Below are 19,920 nucleotides of genomic sequence, written 5' to 3'. Positions count from 1 at the left end.
CCACCGGCTCTCCTCTATCCACCGCCCCAGACACATCCTCATAGAACTCCAATAAATTCGTCAGACACGACTTCCCATTAATGAAACCGTGCTGCGTCTGCTCTATCAAACAATTTCCTCAAGATGCCTCGCTATTTTCTCCTTGATCACAGATTCTAACATTTTACCTACAACAGATGTTAAACTAACCGGCCTATAATTCCCTGCCTTTTGCCTGCCACCCTTCTTAAACAACGGCGTAACATTAGCTGCTTTCCAATCTTCCGGCACTTCCCTGGAATCCAGTGAGGTTTGGAAAATAACCACCAAGGCATCCACTATCACCTCCGCCATTTCTTTCAGAACCCTCGGATGCATTCCATCCGGTCCTGGGGACTTGTCCACAATCAGTCCCTCCAGTCTGTCGAGCACTGCCTCTCTAGTAACAATAATGTCATTCAGGCCCTCCACTCCTACCATCTTTCCATCGCTAACACCCGGCAAATTATTCACGTCCTCCTCCGTGAAGACCGAAACAAAAACGTTATTCAAGGCCTCTGCCATTTCCCCATCCCCTACCACTAAGTCCCCCCTCTCATCCTCTACGGGTCCAACGTTCACCCTAGCCAGCCTCTTCCTTTTTGTATATTTATAAAAACTCTTGCTATCCTTTTTTATATTAAGTGCTAGCCCAGCTTCATAGTTTATCCTACCCATTATCAACTTCTTCGTCATTCTTTGTTGACATTTAAACCTCTCCCAATCTTCTTCTCGCCCACTACTCTTAGCTACTGTAAACGCATACGCTTTTAATTTAACACTTTCCATTACCTCCTTCGTTATCCACGGCTGATTATCTCTCCTCCTACGATCCTTTTTAACCATCGGAATAAATTTCTGCTGAGCACGAAGAAAGATCTCCTTAAAGATCCTCCACTGCTCCTCAGCAGACCTACCTTCCAACGCGCTCCCCCAATCAACATTCGCCAATTCCTCTCTCATCCTACCGTACTCCCCTCTGTTCAAACAAAGGGCACATGTCCGGGAACCCACTTTCTCCTCCTCCATCTGCATCAGAAACTCCACCATACAACGATCACTCTTCCCAAGAGGATCCTTCACCACAAGGTCCCTAATTCTACCCGCCTCATTACATAACACCAGATCCAAGATAGCTCGCTCCCTCGTCGGCTCCAACACACACTGTTCAAGGAAACTATCCCGGCAGCATTCCAAGAACTCTTCCTCAAGCCCACCGCGTCCAACATGGGTCGACCAATCAATATGTAGATTGAAATCCCCCATAATTATCGCCGTTCCATTCCTGCACGCCACATTTATCTGCATGTTAACAGCCCGCCCCACCTCCAGATCATTATTTGGGGGCATATAACCGACACCCACCAGTGTCTTCCTCCCTTTGCTGTTCCTAATCTCCACCCACAACGATTCCACTTTCTGCTCTTTGGCTCCTATATCATCCCTTCTACCACCCTGATGCTATCCTTAATCAGCAGAGCTACGCACCCCCTTTTTTCCTCCTGCCTATCCTTCCTAAACACTTGATACCCCTGGACATTCAGCTCCCAGTCCCTGTCACCTTGCAGCCACGTCTCTGTAATGGCCACCAGATCACATCCATTTGTGCTGATCTGCGCCACCAGCTCATTCATTTTATTCCGAATGCTTCATGCATTCAGATAAAGTGCCTTCATCCCAGCCTTCACCTGTACCCTATTTGCCAGAACGCCATCAACCATACTCACGCCCCCTACTCCTTTTATTATTGGGACATCCTTGGCCTCTTTTCTTACCTGTACCCTCTCCTTTACTTTAGACCCCGTAATGTCACCTACCCTCGCACCCTCCCCGCCCCCCCCCAATTAGTTTAAAGTTCTATCTACACGATTCGCTAGGACTCTGGTCCCAGCACGGTTCAGACCAACGCCATCCCACCTGAACAGGTCCCACCTACCCCAATCCTGGTGCCAATGCCCCATAAATTCAAACCCATTCCTCCCACACCAATCCCTGAGCCACCCATTCACTTCCTTAATCTTATCAACCCTACGCCCATCTGCACTCGGTTCAGGCAGTAGCCCAGAGATAACCACCCTGTCGGTTCTACTTTTTAATTCCATTCCCAGCTTTTCATACTCCCTCCCCAGATCCTCAGTTCGCATTTTGCCTACGTCGTTGGCACCCACATGTACTACAACGACTGGATTCTCACCCTCCCACTCCAGGTTCCTCTGCAGCCCAGATGCGACATCCTGAACCCGAGCACCAGGCAGACAACACACCCTTCTGTGCACTTTGTCATTGTGACAAAGGACAGTGTCAATACCCTTAACCACACTATTTCCAATTACTACTACGTTCCTTTTCACCTTCTCTTTGCCTATGTCCTTCCCAACCATGACTATATGGTCAGACAGGGTATAAAGGAGGAAATAATGGGAGCTTGTCAGAAATGTACAGCATTAATCATAGGGGATTTTAATCTACATGAAGGCTGGGATAATTAATGGGCAAAGGTAGCCTAGATGAGGAAATCATAGAATGTTTTTGGGATAGTGTTTAGATCAATGCATCTCGCACTAACCAGAGAAAACTAGGAGGCAGTATGGGAAATTTCTGGTCATTGGCTCAGATTTTTCTGATGTAGAGATGCCGGTGTTGGACTGGGGTAAACACAGTAAGAAGTTGTGTTGTGAGACTTCTTACTCAGATTTTTCTGTCAGAGGCAAAGTGATCATGCTCAGTGCTGATCTTGAAAAATGTTTCCACAAAGATCTAGTGGTCTCTCTGGCATGAATTTTACCTTTCATGGTGTGAATTTGATCACAGCGCAAACTACAAAGAACCTCTAACATCCAGCAACAGTAGTATCATCAAGCAGGTTAAGCAAGAATTCTTATTCATGAATACTTACAGTTAGCAAACTGGGAAGTAAAATGTGCCTGTTTATCTTCAACTTTCTTTACAAAGAGCAAAATAACAACTGGGACATATACACTTGATTATGGAAGATGAAATATCCTAAACAAAGTTTGAAAATAAATATTAACCCTGTGGGATTTTTGTTATCATGGCTGAGTTAGCATTTTGTACGTATAAAATAAGTTTTCCAGGGCCGGGGAGGTCGTTTAACAGTAATTACAATGTAGTACTTCATTAAAAACATGGTTACATCTCATTGAATAACATTTTCTGAGGTTTTAATAGTGAGATTAGAGTGTAAAAAGTGGAGTCCACATGAATTGAAAAAAGTTCAATCTGCAGTGTCTTCGACAGGGCATCTTGTGGACGATCAAAGAACCAGTGACAGTAACTTCTGAATTTCTGCATGTGTGGATGCCAGAAGTTTCATGTCAATTTTACAGTTGTAATGACAGCAAGCTTTGACACTTTCACAATCATCACAGTCAAGATCTAGACCATCATTGATACAAAGTGAAGTGCAAATATTTTTGTCATTCTTGGTTTGGCGCTAACACCTTTACTAAAACGAGCAGGCAATGAACTTTAGCTATGCGAGATATTGATAAAAATCTTCTCAAAACTGACATCCTTTGTTCCTTAACTTGTTTTAATAAAGCCCTTTATTACTTGGGCTAACATGTCCTGACAACAAAAGACTGTTGCTATGAGATTAGGAAGTTAGAACACAGACGACTTTTCTTATGAGCTAAAAAAAACTTTCCAAGACATGCTTGGAGAAATGGTTCAGATGTGCCAGAATGCTTTGCTTTACAGCTTTTAAATATAAATCCAGTGACTGCACTCTATTTAATTACTTGCACTTCTGTCAGTCATCAAGGATAATAAAAAGAGATCTGGGCGCCAGATGTGGAAATCCTTTACTTTAAAGCTTAAACCAGCTTAGATATAGCTTTTGGCAGATCAAGTTAAGTGGTTAAGTTAATTTGAAACTGTGAAAGATGTGTGATTTGTAAGCACTCTCACTGGTACCATTCACTTCCTGAAACTGATACAGACGCTAATAATTGTAACCTACACCTGCAGATGATGGGCATCAATTTAGTTTTCTTAAGTTTGAAAGTTCATTTATTAGTGTCACAAGTAGGCTTATATTAACATTGCAATGAAGTTACTGTCAAAATCCCTGAATCGCCATACTCCAGTGCCTGTTTGGGTACACTGAGGCAGAATTTAGCATGGCCAGTGCACATAGCCAGCATGTTTTGGACTGTGGGGGGAAACCCATACAGACATGGGGAGAATGTGCAGACTCCACACAGACAGTGACTCATGCTGGAAATTGAACCTTAGTCCCTGGCATTGTGAGGCATCAGTGTTAGCCACTGTGCTAATGTGCTAACTTGAATTCTCCAATGCTTTCTTCACCAGTCTTGCATAAAGTATCACCTCATCAAAAAAAACCAGAACATAACCAATCCTCAAAAATTTTAAATAGAAATGTACCAAGGTACTTCAAAAAATACATTTTCTCTCTAGTGCAAACATACACTTAAAAGCTCAGGTGCCAAGTCTCCACATGTTAATAAGAAGCCGTTTGATAAATCAATTCATTTAGTAGCTGATTCTACATTGGATGATGAATCCTTAATTTGTAAAATTTTCTGTCACTCTGTGAAAGCTTGGCTGATTTTATTTAATCTTTCCATGCTCCTCCCTCACGAGCGCTGTCCAAGATGTAAAAGAAAATTGTTTTTCAAACTATTCTGCGATCTCTTTCAGGGAGTATCTGATCATTGCTTGATGTATTTACAGTAACACTGGATTCAAATTCAACTTGGAGAACATGGTTCCGAAGCTATGCTACACAGATATTTAGCATTGTACGTTGTAGTTAAAATGGGTGTGTGCTTTCCATTATTGCTGTTTTATGCCTTGTAGCTTTTGTCTCTCTTTTAACAAAGAACAAAGAACAGAACAGCCCGGGAAACAGGCCCTTCAGCCCAACGAGCCCGCGCTGCCGTTTTAACACTACCAGTTCCCCCCCTCCACCCATGACCCTTATCTATTGTTTTATGGCCATCCACATTGAGGGAAACTAATTTAGGGGCAATTTATTACCTCCAATCAGCCTAATAGCACATCTTTGGGGTGTGGGAGGAAACTGGAGCACCCGGAGAAAACCCACGCAAGCACGGGGAGAATGCGCAAACTCCCACAGACACTGGCCCAAATCCATGCGTCTGCACAGCAATCAGCGATAGTCACTGAGCTGTCGTCTTGCCCAGCATCTGGTCCAGTTTAAGCACACACTAACGACATGAAGCACTAGGCCAATCTCGAACAACCAAGAGCAGCCCAAGTACGACCCATTGCGTGTATGCCCCTCGTTGGACAACAAGGGGGACCGACTTAAAACCTGTGAATGAAAAGAGAAAAAACATTATTATCATACCGTATCCATTTACCTTACCAGGGACGCCCCAATGCTAATGAACCTTATTTAAAACAATCTCCTATATCCACCCATCGCCAACCCACTCATGTGCCTGTCTAAGTTACTCTTAAACAACTCTAGCGTGCTTGCCTCCACCACCTTACTTGGCAGAGCATTCCATACCCCCACTACCCTCTGTGTGAAAAACCTCCCTCTAATATCTGTATTATACCTCTCCCCCTTCACCTTAAGCCCATGGCCCCTCGTACTTTGTGTCTCTAACATAGGAAATAGCTTACCTCTGTTTACTCTATCTATACCCTTCATAATCTTATATACCTCTATTAGATCCCCCCTCAGTCGCCATCTTTCAAGGGAAAAGAGCCCCAATTTCTTCAATCTTTCCTCATAACCCAGTTCTTCCATACCAGGCAACATCCTGGTAAACCTCCTCTGCACTCTCTCCAGAGTCTCCACATCCTTCCGGTAGTAAGGCACCAAAACTGGACGCAGTACTCCAAATGCGGCCTAACCAACGTTCTATACAACTGCAACATTAGACTCCAGCTCCTATATTCTATACCCCTTCCTATAAAGGCTAACATACCATAGGCTTTCTTCGCAACCTTCTCCACTTGTACTGCCACCTTCAAAGACTTGTGCACTTGTACCCCCAGGTCTTGCTGCGATTCTATACTCCTTATGGGCTTACCCTTTATCATATAACTCCCTCCTACATTATTCCGGCCAAAATGCATCACCTCACATTTATCCGGATTAAACTCCATTTGCCATATACCTGCCCAATATACCAGCCTATCAATATCCCGTTGTATTGCCAGACACTGCTCCTCACTGCCTGCCAATCCAGCCATCTTGGCGTCATCAGCAAATTTGCTGATCACACCACTTACTCCCTCTTCCAAGTCATTTATATACACTACAAAGAGAAGAGGTCCCAGTACTGAGCCCTGCGGCACACCACTGGTGACAGACCTCCAGCTAGAAAAGGACCCCTCCACTACTATTCTCTTTCTCCTCTTTGCAAGCCAGTTCTCAACCCATCTAGATACCTGGCCACGTATCCCACGAGCCTTAATCTTTTCTACCAACCTACCTTGAGGGACTTTGTCAAACGCCTTCCTGAAAGCCATGTAATTTTGCAATGGTTCTCTCTCTATTCTGGATGTTACACATTTTGGCAACTTCGGAAATGCATACTTACACAGTTCCTTCGAAGTATATTAATTAGCCCACCAAGATTCTATAAAGGGTCAGGGCTTATAGCGACATTGCAAGCTTCGAGTAAAAATGCTTAACGTGCCCAACATCTTAGTGATAATTAAAGTGTTATGTCAATTTCAAATTTGCCTCTCTGAAAACATGAATCAAAATTACAATTTTAGCTCACCAACATTGTCCAGGATACTGTGATAAACTATTTCCAGATCAATGGCTCCCTTGCATCAAGAAACACTACATTGCCCCCTAGAAACACTGGAACAGACAAGAAAACAAGTGGCTAGAATTCAATCGAGTATATGCATGATTATTACAGGACGAAGATGAGGCTTATGTTAGAGTTAAAATGAGATGTTGCAATTTGACCAGGTATCAAAAGCCACGTTTAAAAGCTCAGCAGGAAATTTGTGCCATCATTATCCTGGGGTTACCATTGAGCAGAAGCCTAACTGGTCCAGCCGCGTAACTATCGTAGCTACAAGAACTGGTCAGATGCTGGGAATTCTGTACTGAGTGACTCACCTACTGATTCCCCAAACCTCTCCACCATCTACAAGGTAGAGCTTTAATAAAATATTCTCCACTTGCCTGTGTTATAATCTTTGTCGAACTTGAAAAGGTTTGAAATAAATTCAGTTAATAGCTGAAAAAATATCTTAAACCACGAAACAGAACATTCCCCTTTTTTGCTCAGCGCAACCAAAAATGTATTTCATGGATACATGTTTACACCGTCCTTTAAACAGATACTTAATTCTCCCTGAAACAGTCCAACGTGATTTTTAGTTCCCAAGAGTTTATTTCTGTTCTTTTTCTTCCTTTCACTGGTAATTCTTAATCTTAGAAGTGTCTTTCACAGTGAGGTTTTCTCCCCAGAGATCCTCTTCATGAATTTTCCCTTTGCAATATGAGAGGAAGTTCTTATCTGCATTCCTGCATGATGAACCACTATATGCCTTGCTATCTATAACTGATCTCCCTCTCTTGGATCTTGGAAGACTAACTTTGTCTGCATGTTTACAGGTATATCTTAGACCTTTCCTCCCCTCAAGATCCATATCCATAGCAACATTTCACCACTTGGTGAAATGCTGATTAGCTATCCTTAAGACCCCAACTCTTTTTTATCTTGGAAGTAAATGGACAGTTTTTTTAGTTCTTTCAAGGGATGTGGCCATTGCTGGCTAGGCCAGCACTTCTCTGCCTATCTTTTATTGCCCTTAAAAAGATAGTCGCGAGACACCTTCATGGCCTACTGCAGTCAATGTGATATATCACCACCCACAGTGCTGTTAGGAAGGGTGTTCCAGGATTTTGACCCAGCGACTGTGAAAGAATGGTAATATAATTCCAAGTCAGGATGGTGAATGCCTTGGAGAGGAACCTGCAGCTGGTGGTGTTCTCATGCTTCTGCTGTCCTTGTCTTTCTAGAAGTTGCAGATTTTAGAATAGGCCACATGACCCTCTCAATTCACCTTCAGTTTCAAGGCTTACTAGTCTTATAAACCTCAACTGTAATAGCCTGTTTGAGTGCAGTTCCAATTCAAGAAGCTCGACACAGTCCAAGGTAAAGCAGTCTGCTTGATTGGCACTAACTCCACCACCGTGAACATTCACTTTCTCCAGCACTGGTGCATGGTGGTAGCATGGTGTCTAGCAATAGGATGGACTAACTTGCTTAGGCTGCTTTAACAGCCCCTTCTATCACCTCTATCACTGAGAAGGGCAGCATACCCAATGGAATTCTGGCTGCAATTTCCCTCCAAGATGCTCACCACCATAACTGGCAACAATATTGCCAGTTGCTGAGTCAAAAACCGGGGACCTCCTCAACAGCGCTACGGGTATACCTGCAGCACCTTCATGGACTAGTAGTTCAAGAAAGGACTCACCATCAATATTGCAAGGGCAATGAGGGACTGGCCTTTGGACACACATTCCAATAAAGAATTTAAAACAAAATTGTTTATAGCTATTGAATTTTAAAAATTCTGGATGTGTGCTTTACAAAGGGTTGCCTGATGTAGCAAATAGATGGCTGAAACATTTAAATTGAACAGAAATATACCTATACAGCATTCCCAAAAATAGCTGAGTATTTTCTTCACCCTTTCGAGCAGCGTTTCCCAAAGTGGTGAACGTGGACTCATAGAGGTCCATGAAAGCTGTCAAGGGGGTCCAGGGAACTACTGGCTGCCATGTGACCAGCAAACTACAGAAACCAAACTAGTCAATCAGACAGCAGTCTCTTGGAGTATTGGATGCTATTAGTCACTCTTTCAGCACCCAGTGGTCCAGGAGGTTTTTCTCCAATTTGTCCATCTGACTTATTCTATCCCACTGTTACCAGGCAGAAAAATCAATGGCCAATAGCGAGGATTTATCCTGAGAATGGAGCTAGTGGCAAAAAGAAGCAGCCAGAAATGCTGAGAGACCATGGAGAATTGCGTTTGAGAGATGGAGGGGTAGTGTGGTGATGGTGGTTCGGGCCTCAGAGAGGTGCTAAGGGGTGGAGTGCTTCAGGGCTGGGACAGGTGCTTGTGAGAGAACAGGGCGTTCAGCTCTTGGGGAGGCGTTTGTGTGAGAGAGGAATGTGTGTGAGAGGAGTGGTGAATGTGTGTGTGTGTGTGTGTGTGTGTGTGTGTGTGTGGCGGGGGGAGGGGGGGCTGCGGTGGTTAATGTGTGTCTGACCAGGGTGTGGGGCGGTGGGGGGGGCGGGCGGTGGTGGTGAGAGCAGGGAGTGAGTGTTCGAGAGAGGGGGTAAGTGAGACAAAGAGAGATGCAAATGTGTCTGACATAAGAATTAGCTTTCCAGGATCATTCCTCCTATTAAAAATGACAAAAGGTGAGACTTAAGCATTTTAAATAAGATAACGTTTTAATTATTACCAGATTGCCCACTCCTAAAGTGGGTACTGTTTCCAGGGGCTAATATGAGGGGCCATGTAGCTGGTGATGTATTTGTGACTCTTCCTAATTCCTACTAGATACATAGATACAGCTGGAAAAGATTTATTTACATTTGATTTCTGTGGTCACAGCTACTTTGTGGAAAACAAGGGGCATTGACAGTCTGAGAATGCTTGGGGATTCCCGATGCTCTTGGGAGGTGATCAGGGGTTCCGCTGCTCAACATTTGAGAAATCCTGATTTACAGGCATATGTGCTGGGTTTCAAACTTGCAAATTTTAAGCAGCGTAAATACTATCATCAGTGTGAGGTTTAAGTGTTTTGAAATCTTAACAAAAGCTTCAGTCTCTCCCTCCTTGAATGCTAGAAGTGTATATCTCCTTGCCTTCCATTTGAAACATCTGTCACCTCATACAAGATGTAACAAGCTTCATTCATTTTGTTTTCCCTTGCCTGTTCTAACACTCCACAGAGCAGGGGGGTCATGTGATCTACCATAAGGGACTAATTTATTACACCAGCTCATGTGTTGAGTCTTTTCCTGATACTGCATCCAGATTGAAGGTGCCACGAAAGAAAATAAAATTAAAGGCAATGATTGCCAGTTATTGTGCACCTAATTAAATAAATCAAACTTGAAACGCTCCTCAAAGAGTCTGCACAGAGGAGAAAGTGATTTTTGTGTCAACATGAGAGCAAGTCTCCAAAAATGTCTTGTGCCATATGGAGGAAGCTGGCACTGAGTGCCAACTTTCACACACGCTCAGCTATTTCTAGCTTGTATCCTCCTTAACTGCAAATCCATTGCAGTACTGGAGAGGGGGAATGGATCACAGGATGAGGGGAAGAAGATAATGTTAATAATGATGGGGAGCAGCAACAAGAGATACACAACTTTCTCCTCATTGGTACGCAGATGATGATAATATTGGAGGAAACATTATCTCGGGGCCCGATTTTACTATTGCGTCGTGCCTGTTTTTGGGAGAGGAAACTTGGTAAAGTCGGGCATGAGGCCATTGATGCGAGGCCCAGGAATGGCTGAAACGGTGAGTTAAATGCATTTGAATTGAATTAATGAACTGCTCACCCAACTTTATCAGCATTTCCCCCTTTACCATTGTGTTCGCGCATCCAGGTTGGGCGCGAAACAGACATGCTCGACAAAAAGTCTATTTCGGGCGCTCCGGCTTCTGAAGAGGTAAGTTCAGCGCTTCCAACAGCTCTCTGACTCAGATTGATGGTGGTGGTGGGGGTGGAGGCAGGTCAGATGTATCTCTGGTGGATGGGGGTGAGGGAGGAGAGAGGCCCAATCATTGTCTTGGGGGGGGGGTGCGATCATTGTCTGGTGGGGGGGGGGGGGCTGTTGGAGTTAATTCTATCTTATCACATTTCTAATTCTGATCATTCCTGTATTAAATGCTACTTAGATTGTATTTCACTTGCCATGCATGTTTTTTTTTCCCTACACAAGCAATTCAGAAGGAGTAGAAATTATTTTATTACCATTTCTCAAATTATCTTCTAAACTTGGAAATGCAGCTTAGAATTTGCTGCAATTTGGCTGTTGCTAAACATAATTGCAAAGGTTGAATCAAGCAAAGGTTATTTGTACACACACCTATATGTTTCATTACATAACTTCAATAACGGTCTAAATATGTAGCTGCACTTAATTAGTAAAACTGTCAAAGTACTGGGCTGTGAGCATGTGAAGTATACAGGGAGGGAGGCCAGATGGATCTCTGGTGGGGGGACAGGGGCAGAGGCAGGAGGGTCCACTGCCACTCTGCAGGCAATTGGTGAGGAGGGAAAGGGAATAGAGGGTCGTGATCTGTCTGAGTAGGGGGCAGTGGGTGGATAAATGAGGAAGTTATATTGTAGGGGTGGGGTCGATGTCTAAAAACATAGAAACCCTACAGCACTGAAAGAGGCCATTCGGCCCATCGAGTCTGCACCGACCACAATCCCACCCAGGCCTTACCCCATATCCCTACATATTTACCCACTAATCCCTCTAACCTAACGCATTTTTAGCATGGCCAATCAACCTAACCGGCACATCTTTGGACTCTGGGAGAAAATCGGAGCACCTGGAGGAAACCCGCACAAACACGGGGAGAATGTGCAAACTCCACACAGGCAGAGACCCAAGCTGGGAATCGAACCAGGTCCCTGGAGCTGTGAAGCAGCACTGCTAACCACTGTGCTACTGTGCCGCCCAGTGGGGAACCTGTCTGTGGTCTGTGGGGGCCATCACTCCCAGGCCACTTTATCCACTTTTTTCAGCCCGGGAGCCATGTGACAGAGATGCGATTTTCAATTTTTTTTTCTAACTGCACACGCGCAGTTTAGAGCTCCAATCGTTTCAAGCACAATAAGCTCCGCCCACAGCGCAATTCAGACCCGCAATTTTTTTTCAGGCTTAGTGCGTATGGAGGCGCATGAAAGCAGATTTCCAAGTCAGATCTGAATTGTGCCCAGATTCAGCCCTTGGAATGAAAATGGTAAAATCAGGCCCTCAATGTCACAGTTTTTGTTACAGGCTTTTTCACTTCTGTGCCCCAGCTGAGACACTTTCACCCAGGAGCACTGGATTGTGTTAGTGAAAGTGTGGCACTCATAATTCAAAGAGCATGAGGGTGACAGAGAAGTGGAGGTGAAAATGTTCCACCTTCCCAGTCAGGCTGAGGAGAGAATTGCCAATGGTTCCAGAGTTGTGGGATGCAAAACACATAGGTATATGCCTGACAAGAAGTATGCTTAACGAACCTCAAACTTACAGGATGTATAATATCCATCAAGTCTGACTCTCAGTTGTCGGGGCAGTTCGCAGGGAGATTTATTGAAAACAACGACAGAGCACGAGGTAGTTGTACAAGAATTTGTATCAACCCAAGAAGTGACTGGGCACTAATCGGTGCCTCCTCTCCAGATTTCTGGATCTGATAGTTGCCACTAGACCAGCTGTTCTGCTGATCATTACTGGCAAACAACGCTTAGTTGGTAGAACTCTTGTTCCAGTTAAAAAGTTGTGGGATGATGTTCCACTCCAGAGACTTAACACATAATCCAGGCTGGCATTCTAATGCAGTTGAGGGAGTGATGCACTATCAGAGGTGCTGCCTTTTCTACAAGGTATTATATGCCTTCTTGAATGGGCATAAAAAATCCATGGTATTATTTTGAAGAAAGGCAGGGAGGGGGGTGATCCCTAGTGTCCTGGTCATTACTTATCTCTTAACCCCTAAAGTTTATGAGCTTACGACCTGGTATTTATCGAACCACTACTTGTGGGACCCTACAGTGCACAGATTGTGGGATCTTGTTACAACACTTCCTATATTAGACAGTGACTGCATTTCAAAAGCATCTCATTGACCACCAAATATATTTGTTACAAAAGGCTTTACAAATACAAGTCTTTCTTCCTTTTTTATTCCGATTCGCTGCCTGATAGAATGGGAATAACTGGAATAGATCCATTTGAGACTGCAGTTTCTCAGGCAGCCGCAGATGCCAGGCACCTGCTGTCCTCATCAGAGGATAACTCCTGTGGTATGTAAGAGGTGACAAAGTTCAGAGATATAGCCAGCAGCAGCTCTCTTAGCTCCCTGCCAGGAACAAGCTAACATGATAAGAGGGCCACCTTATTCAAACTCTCCCTTTTGTAGCATAGAAGCAGCTGTACACTGGGCTTCACTGGACCTTGGAGCAGCACCATGCTGCACCATGTTGGAAAGCAAATATAGCCATCTTAAGGAAACACAATGACAAAATAAAGGCTTCTGTTCACTTTTAGTCTGTTATATTAAAAGAAAACATTCATTTATGTACTGTTTTATTATTCAAAAGGAGCAGAATAATATAGGCACTGGCCCATTTCTTCAATCAGGTACTTACATTGGCCTGCTGAAATGGAGGAAAACGAGGCTGCTGATATGTTACAATATTACTAAATGGGTTGGATCTATCGATCAATCCTTTGTTTAAAGGAAGGCTGTGGGAAAAGGACTTAAGGTGACAATGGGTGACTGTGTTTAGAAGAAGAGAAAATTTAAGGAACAATTTTGCTCTGATGATCCCTGGTATTGTGGAGACCTCTGAGTGATGGTTAACCTGATATACATAGGGGAGTATATCTGCCTCCAAAACAAGGGTAATCTTACCCATAACATCATCTGGATCTGTTTCAGATGCTAAGTGCTACGTACAGCACAGGTGGCTACAACCATGCGGAACACATTCAGCATGTTGCAGAGCCCGTCCTGAACTATCAAGATAGCGAAATTGTACTATTAAGATCCTGATGCTCCAGCTTAATGAGCACTCGGAGACTGTGGACTTGCTGAATTCCTACAACATGAACAAAAGCCAACACAATATACCCGAAACATTTTTTTTTTAAATAGATTTTTTGCTGAGCCAAAGTAGATGACTGCAACAAGTCATTCGATCATAGGCTGGTCCTTTGTTCTAACAGCTCCCACCGGGACTTTTGAGAACAAATGGATTCTTCACGGGGTCTGCAAAATCTCACCTTCTTCTACAGACCCCTAGGAATGAATAGAAACAAAGGAAGTACAGAAGGACTGGCTTCTCCTATCACAAGGGACAGAGATCGAAACTCATTATATTGGAAGAGATGCTAACAATCATCTATCTCTCTCTCTCTCTCTTTCTATGGAGGAACAATGGAATTCTGGCCAAGAGCATAGAAACTGATTTTAGAAACTATAGCTGCAATTAACCATTAATACAAAATGTTACATGACCCAAACCTTTGGGACATGGGGCAGGGGTTGGGGGTGGTGGGTAGTGGGAGGAAGTCTGACCTCCCGGAATGTCTTTGTTATGGCAGGAGGCATTCTGCCATTCACAGCAGCAAGACTTTCTGGTCACACAGCTGTCAAAGGGATTTCCCACTGAATCTATCCCACCCCATTGAGAAACCTACAGCAGAGGTGCGCAATCGGTGGGTCCAGAAGATCCTGTTGATTTCAACAGCTGGAGAATTCTGATCTACATCTTTAGCCTCATAAGCAAAATGCTATTTTAGCATCAACTAGAAAGGACTCCAGCAGCCCACGGAGCAAGCAGTTAGTTGCCACCTCTCAACTCCAAGAAGCCTGCTTAATTTTAAAAGTCTCATCATTTCCTGCCAAGTTGCCTAATCACAGAAAGCCCATCGTGCTGTAGCATCATTCATTTCAATAAGTTTCCTTTGATAGCTCCAACCAGAAACTCACCAGAATTGAACCCTGCCATGAAGAAAACACAGTCTGGACCTTCATTTCTAGGACTCTGGAAATCATGTCAACTAAAATTAATTCCTGTGGTTCTTGAATTGTAAAACTCCCTTTGTTCTACCCCCTCTAGAGAGAGAGAGAGTGTGTGTGTGTGTGTGTGTGTTTGTTTGTATTTGTTAATGTGGAATAAATTAACTTTTTGGGTTAATCATAACATGATCTTGCTGCAGATTATTCGTAAATTGGACCGTACAAGGAGAAGGATTGGGAAATGACAGTACCAAATACTTTAAAAATAATTCAAAATATCTTCTGTTTACGGACAGGTGGTGAGAAGAAAGCAGTACAGTTTGCCTATCTCTCTCCTGTCCGTAACAATAATTTTCAGTGGTACCATTGAGCCACTGGATAGATAGCCTTCTCCACAAGCCATCTGCAATTTTCTTCAGCTCATGTGTTCTGCACAGCTGGAGACTGTTTCCCTCACACCTAGGCAACAACATTTATATAGCACCTTTAATGTGGTAAAGCATCCCAAGGTGCTGCAAATTAACAACTCTTGAGATACCATGAACAATTAATTTAGATGATATTAAACTGCCCCATCCCTCACAACGCCTGGAACTTGCTACCAATCCTTATGAATGAACAAGCCCCGTATGCAACATCAATGACCTCATGTCAGGTTTAAACATTCTTAGTCAACCACATTGAAAAAATGCACACCAGCCTTTATTTAGATTTGGCTTTTCTCTGCTAAAAATAAACAAACAACCTGCACATTGCTTGTCATTTAAAGGAAAAGGGAAATTGAAGTCTGCACATGCTGAGCTGTGTAATCTACTTACTAAATCACACCCCATCAGTGGAATGACTAACAATGCTAAACAGATTCAGAACAGGGCACAGGAAAGGAAAAAGTACACCAAACATGGAAATACCCACTGCCTAATGGCTGGAGCACATTATTTTCCCTCCTCAGCCCCTTGAATTCGTGCTTTCAGTGCAAGCTACTGAAACTACAGGCAGTGGACCACTTCACTTATCTTGGCAGCACCCTCTCCCAAGCAGTGACTATTGATGCAGAAGTTAACTGCAGAATAGCAAAGGCAAGTTCTGCTTTTGGTAGACTGCGCTCCACTGTATGGGAACGTCGAGGAATCAGCCCAGCAACAAAACTGAAGGTCTACAGCGCCGTGGTACTCACTACCCTCCTGTATGCCTGTGAAACGTGGACTGTGTATCGAAGGCATGCAAGATAGCTCAATCATTTCCACATGACTTGTCTTCGCAGAATATTACGCATCTGATGGCAAGACAAAGTACCAGACACTGAAGTTCTCTCTAGAGCAAGTCTACCATCAGTCCACACACTGCTGATGAGAGCGCAGACCCAGTGGGCAGGTCATGTCATCCACATGTGAGATAAGCGCATACCCAAGCAACTCCTTTTTGGGGAACTCTCTGCTGGAAAACGCTCGCACGGAGAGCAGAAGAAACGTTTAAAAGACACACTGAAAGCCTCTCTGAAGTCACTTGACATTGACACGACCACTTGGGAAATGCTGGCACAAAACCACCCTACCTGGTGCTGCCTCATCCACAAAGACTGTCAAGCTCACGAAGCAAGGTGCATTGCTGAAGCACAACTTAATCGCAAGCTGCGCATGTCCAGAGCGACCAGCGCAACAACTACGGTGTCTACACAAGTCTGTCCAATATGTGCCAGGACATTCTGTGCCTCAATTGGCCAGATCAGTCATCTTCGGACACACCGCAACTAGCCTCAAAATGACTAATGGTGTCGAGGTCCTCATCAATGACGATGGATGAACAACAACAACAACAACTGCTTTCTGAGGTTATTTTGCACTTGGTTGCAGAAACATAATGAAGATCCCAACACAGGAAGCCAGTGAACCACATGAGTTGATAAACAAAACTTAGAATGATTTCTAAAGAACTTCAGCTATTCAGGTCAGCTCAAGGTGCTTGGGCTATTTACTTTGGACTTGGGGGTGACCTGATTGAGGTTGGTAAAATAGTAGATTCTTCCAGTCCAATAAATGAGGAAGACCAAGAACACAAGTTTATCCTATACAGGAGTCGGGACAGTTGCCCTTAGAGGGTAGTTAAGAGTCAACCACATTGCTGTGGCTCAATTCACATGTAGGCCAGAGCAGGTAAGGACAGCAGAGTACCTTCCCTAAAGGACATTTGTGAACCAGATGGGTTTTCCCGACAATCAACAATGGTTACAAATAAACCTGTTAGAAGATAATCTGTCACGTGACTTCTCATCTTGTCCACCCCAGTCCAACATAGTTAGGAATAAGCAGATTCTTAATTCCAGACTTTTTTTATGATTCCTCCCATAATGCTGAGGGCAACAAATAAGCCCTCAGGCACCCGTTAAATGTGAGTGTTAGTAATCTAAAAACTAAATGCATCAGCTCGATTCAGTTGGTTGGATTTACAACCAAATCTAAAAGTTTGTGCTTTTCAATCACCCTCCAAGACTTTAGCACATATTCCAGTGCAATGACAAGAACATAAGAACTAGGGGCACGAGTAGGCCATCTGGCCCCTCGAGCCTGCTCCTCCATTCAATAAGATCATGACTGATCTTTTCATGGACTCAGCTTCAACTCACCTACGGGCTCACCACAACCCTTAATTCCTTTACTATTCAAAAATCTATCTATCCTTGCCTTAAAAACATTCAATGAGGTAGCCTCAACTGTTTCATTGGGCAGGGAATTCCACAGATTCACAACCCTTTGTGTGTAGAAGTTCTTCCTCAACTCAGTCCTAAATCTGCTCCCCCTTATTTTCAGGCTGTGTTCACCTGCCAGTGGAAACAACTTCCCTGCTTCTGTCTTATTTATTCCCTTCACAATCTTATATGTTTCTATAAGCTCGCCCCTCATTCTTCTGAATTCCAATGAGTACAGTCCTGGTCTATCCAGTCTCTCCTCATACGCCAACACTCTCAACACCGGAATCAATCTAGTGAATCTCCTCTGCACCCCCCTCCAGTGCCAGTATATCCTTTCTCAAGTAAAGAGACCAAAACAGTATACAGTACTCTAAGTGTGGCCTCACCAGCACCTTATACAGCTGCAACATAACCTCGCTGTTTTTAAACTCCATCTCACTAGCAATAAAGGACAAAATTCCATTTGCCTTCTTAACTACCTGCTGCGCCTGCAAACCAACTTTTTGTGATTCATGCACAATATCCCTCTGCACAGCAACATGCTGCAATTTTTTTATCATTTAAATAATAGTCCATTTTGCTGTTATTCCTACTAATAATGGATGACCTCACATTTACCAACATTGTACTCCATTTGCCAGACCCTTGCCCACTCACTTAGACTATCTTAATCCCTTTGCAGACTTTCAGCATCCTCTGCACACTTTACTCTGACACTCATCTTAGTGTCATCTGTGAATTTTGATACACTATACTTGGTGCCCAACTCCAAATAAGGAAATGCTGCATTGTTGAAGCTCCCACTTTTTGGTCACCATTAAAAGGTAACTTGTTTTCTCCGTGTAACACTTCAGCAGCATATACTGAGAAATCATCCCATGTAACCCATGATTTTCTGCCCTGGTAAATGCATGGGAATTTCCTCACTATCTGCTCCAGAGAGATAAGGCTCCATGCTTGGCATTGACAATTGAAAAAAACTGCTGTCGAGTCATTTATTTGTTCAGGTGAAATAGACAGCTGTGCCAGTGTTAACGCTCTTTCCTCAACTAAAATAATAAAAGCTGTTTAAGAGGCCATTCACATCAACTGATTGTGGAATCTTTCTCTGTTGTTACCATAAAGTAGAGAAGTAGGCCATTGGGCCCACCAGGTTTGTTCCTCCATTCAATGAGATCATGACTGATCTGATATGACAGTCTGCAACTCCACTTTCCCACCTTATGCCCATAGCCCTTGATTCCTTTACATTACCTAAACTTTCTTGATCAGCAACTTGCAATTCTGAATTACAGCAGACTTCCTGTGCACATAATACTGGTAAGATATGGCAAGCCTTGGATCTCAAACAGGCTACCTGGAAGAAAAGTTGAACACATGAGATGTGCTTCTCTAAATAAGGCAAGGAAAGACTGTACCATGAATGAGCTCCATCTTTTTGCATCAAAGGAGGTCATCTGCACGTTTTTTTCAATGACATGCTACATGGCACATGGAAACGTAAACAAAGTGAATACCGCCGTGTAAATTGTAGGTAGTGTAAGTAACAAAACAAGAAGTAATTGAAATCATTTTCTGAAGACTGCAGCTGTTAGCTGAAGGTGAAGAAGTTATTTTCTAAATTACCTGTTTCCTGAACTTTCTGACCTGAACTAATTGTAAAAGAGGTTCTCAAGTTATTGACACACAATAAAGTGACAAGTAACATACTTGCATTTCATGAACACATAGTATTCAAAGTTACACAAGTAAATGTATTTTGTAGTTTCACAATGGGTGCTTATGATTCATATATGCTTATAAACTACTTTGACCCAAATGTGTATTACCTACAATATTGTAAAAGGTGTTAGGTAAGTTTCATACTATTTAAGCTTCAATTTGAAGTGCATTACTGAAATGAGAATGCTATTTTTGATTTGGTCTTGTGGTTCAACTTGGGCATTTGTGCTGTTTTGTCAATTTATAAGAGTTCCCTCTGTTCAAGATAAGCATTTCTAGTTGGTAATACAATGGTTTAGTGGTCGTTATAAATAATCAGGAAATCACAAGTTACACATACTTCTGGCGAATTTTGATTACAGTTTCATATCTTAGTGATTCTTTGTGATAGTTGAAGGGATCACTCTCGTTTCTCAGACACACAATAATGAAAATGAGGGAAAGAATCAGCTTGGAGGCAACAGAACAGTATTAACGAGTGTGTGTGTGTAATTTTGCTTGTAATAAAATGTGAGATCATATGGGTGACATGGGGGTGGGAAGTCCAGTTATATTCTCTGTCCCTTTAAATTTTGTACAACTTGTATTTTCTGAGACATACTGCAGTGCTTCAGTTAGCAAAAGTACTTCTGAATCCTCCTTTTATATTTTCCAATGCTCAAATTCTGTTGCCACACTGAGAAACTCTCAACTTGAATCCAACTCCCTCTATTCCATTG

At 43.1% G+C, this 19,920-nt stretch overlaps 1 protein-coding gene across 3 annotated transcripts in view; it reads right to left on the bottom strand.

The window, feature by feature from the left end:
• The window catches only part of LOC145350053 (zinc finger protein 385B-like), a 121,178-nt gene that overhangs the window by 91,269 nt on the left and 9,989 nt on the right, over positions 1-19,920 (bottom strand). Inside the window, exon 2 of one of the 3 annotated variants that reach the window (XM_080198898.1) lies at positions 6,771-6,856. The exons of the other annotated variants lie outside the window; for them this stretch is intronic. Coding sequence (XP_080055024.1) covers positions 6,771-6,776 — 6 coding nt within the window. The 5' untranslated portion in view covers positions 6,777-6,856. The remainder of the gene's footprint in view (positions 1-6,770; positions 6,857-19,920) is intronic. 3 annotated transcript variants of the gene reach the window in all.

The sequence above is a fragment of the Carcharhinus amblyrhynchos genome, chromosome 11 (genome assembly GCF_965287045.1).
Source record: "Carcharhinus amblyrhynchos chromosome 11, sCarAmb.v2.hapA, whole genome shotgun sequence".
Classification (NCBI taxonomy): Eukaryota; Metazoa; Chordata; class Chondrichthyes; order Carcharhiniformes; family Carcharhinidae; genus Carcharhinus; species Carcharhinus amblyrhynchos.
This window is presented reverse-complemented; position numbering and strand designations above follow the sequence as displayed.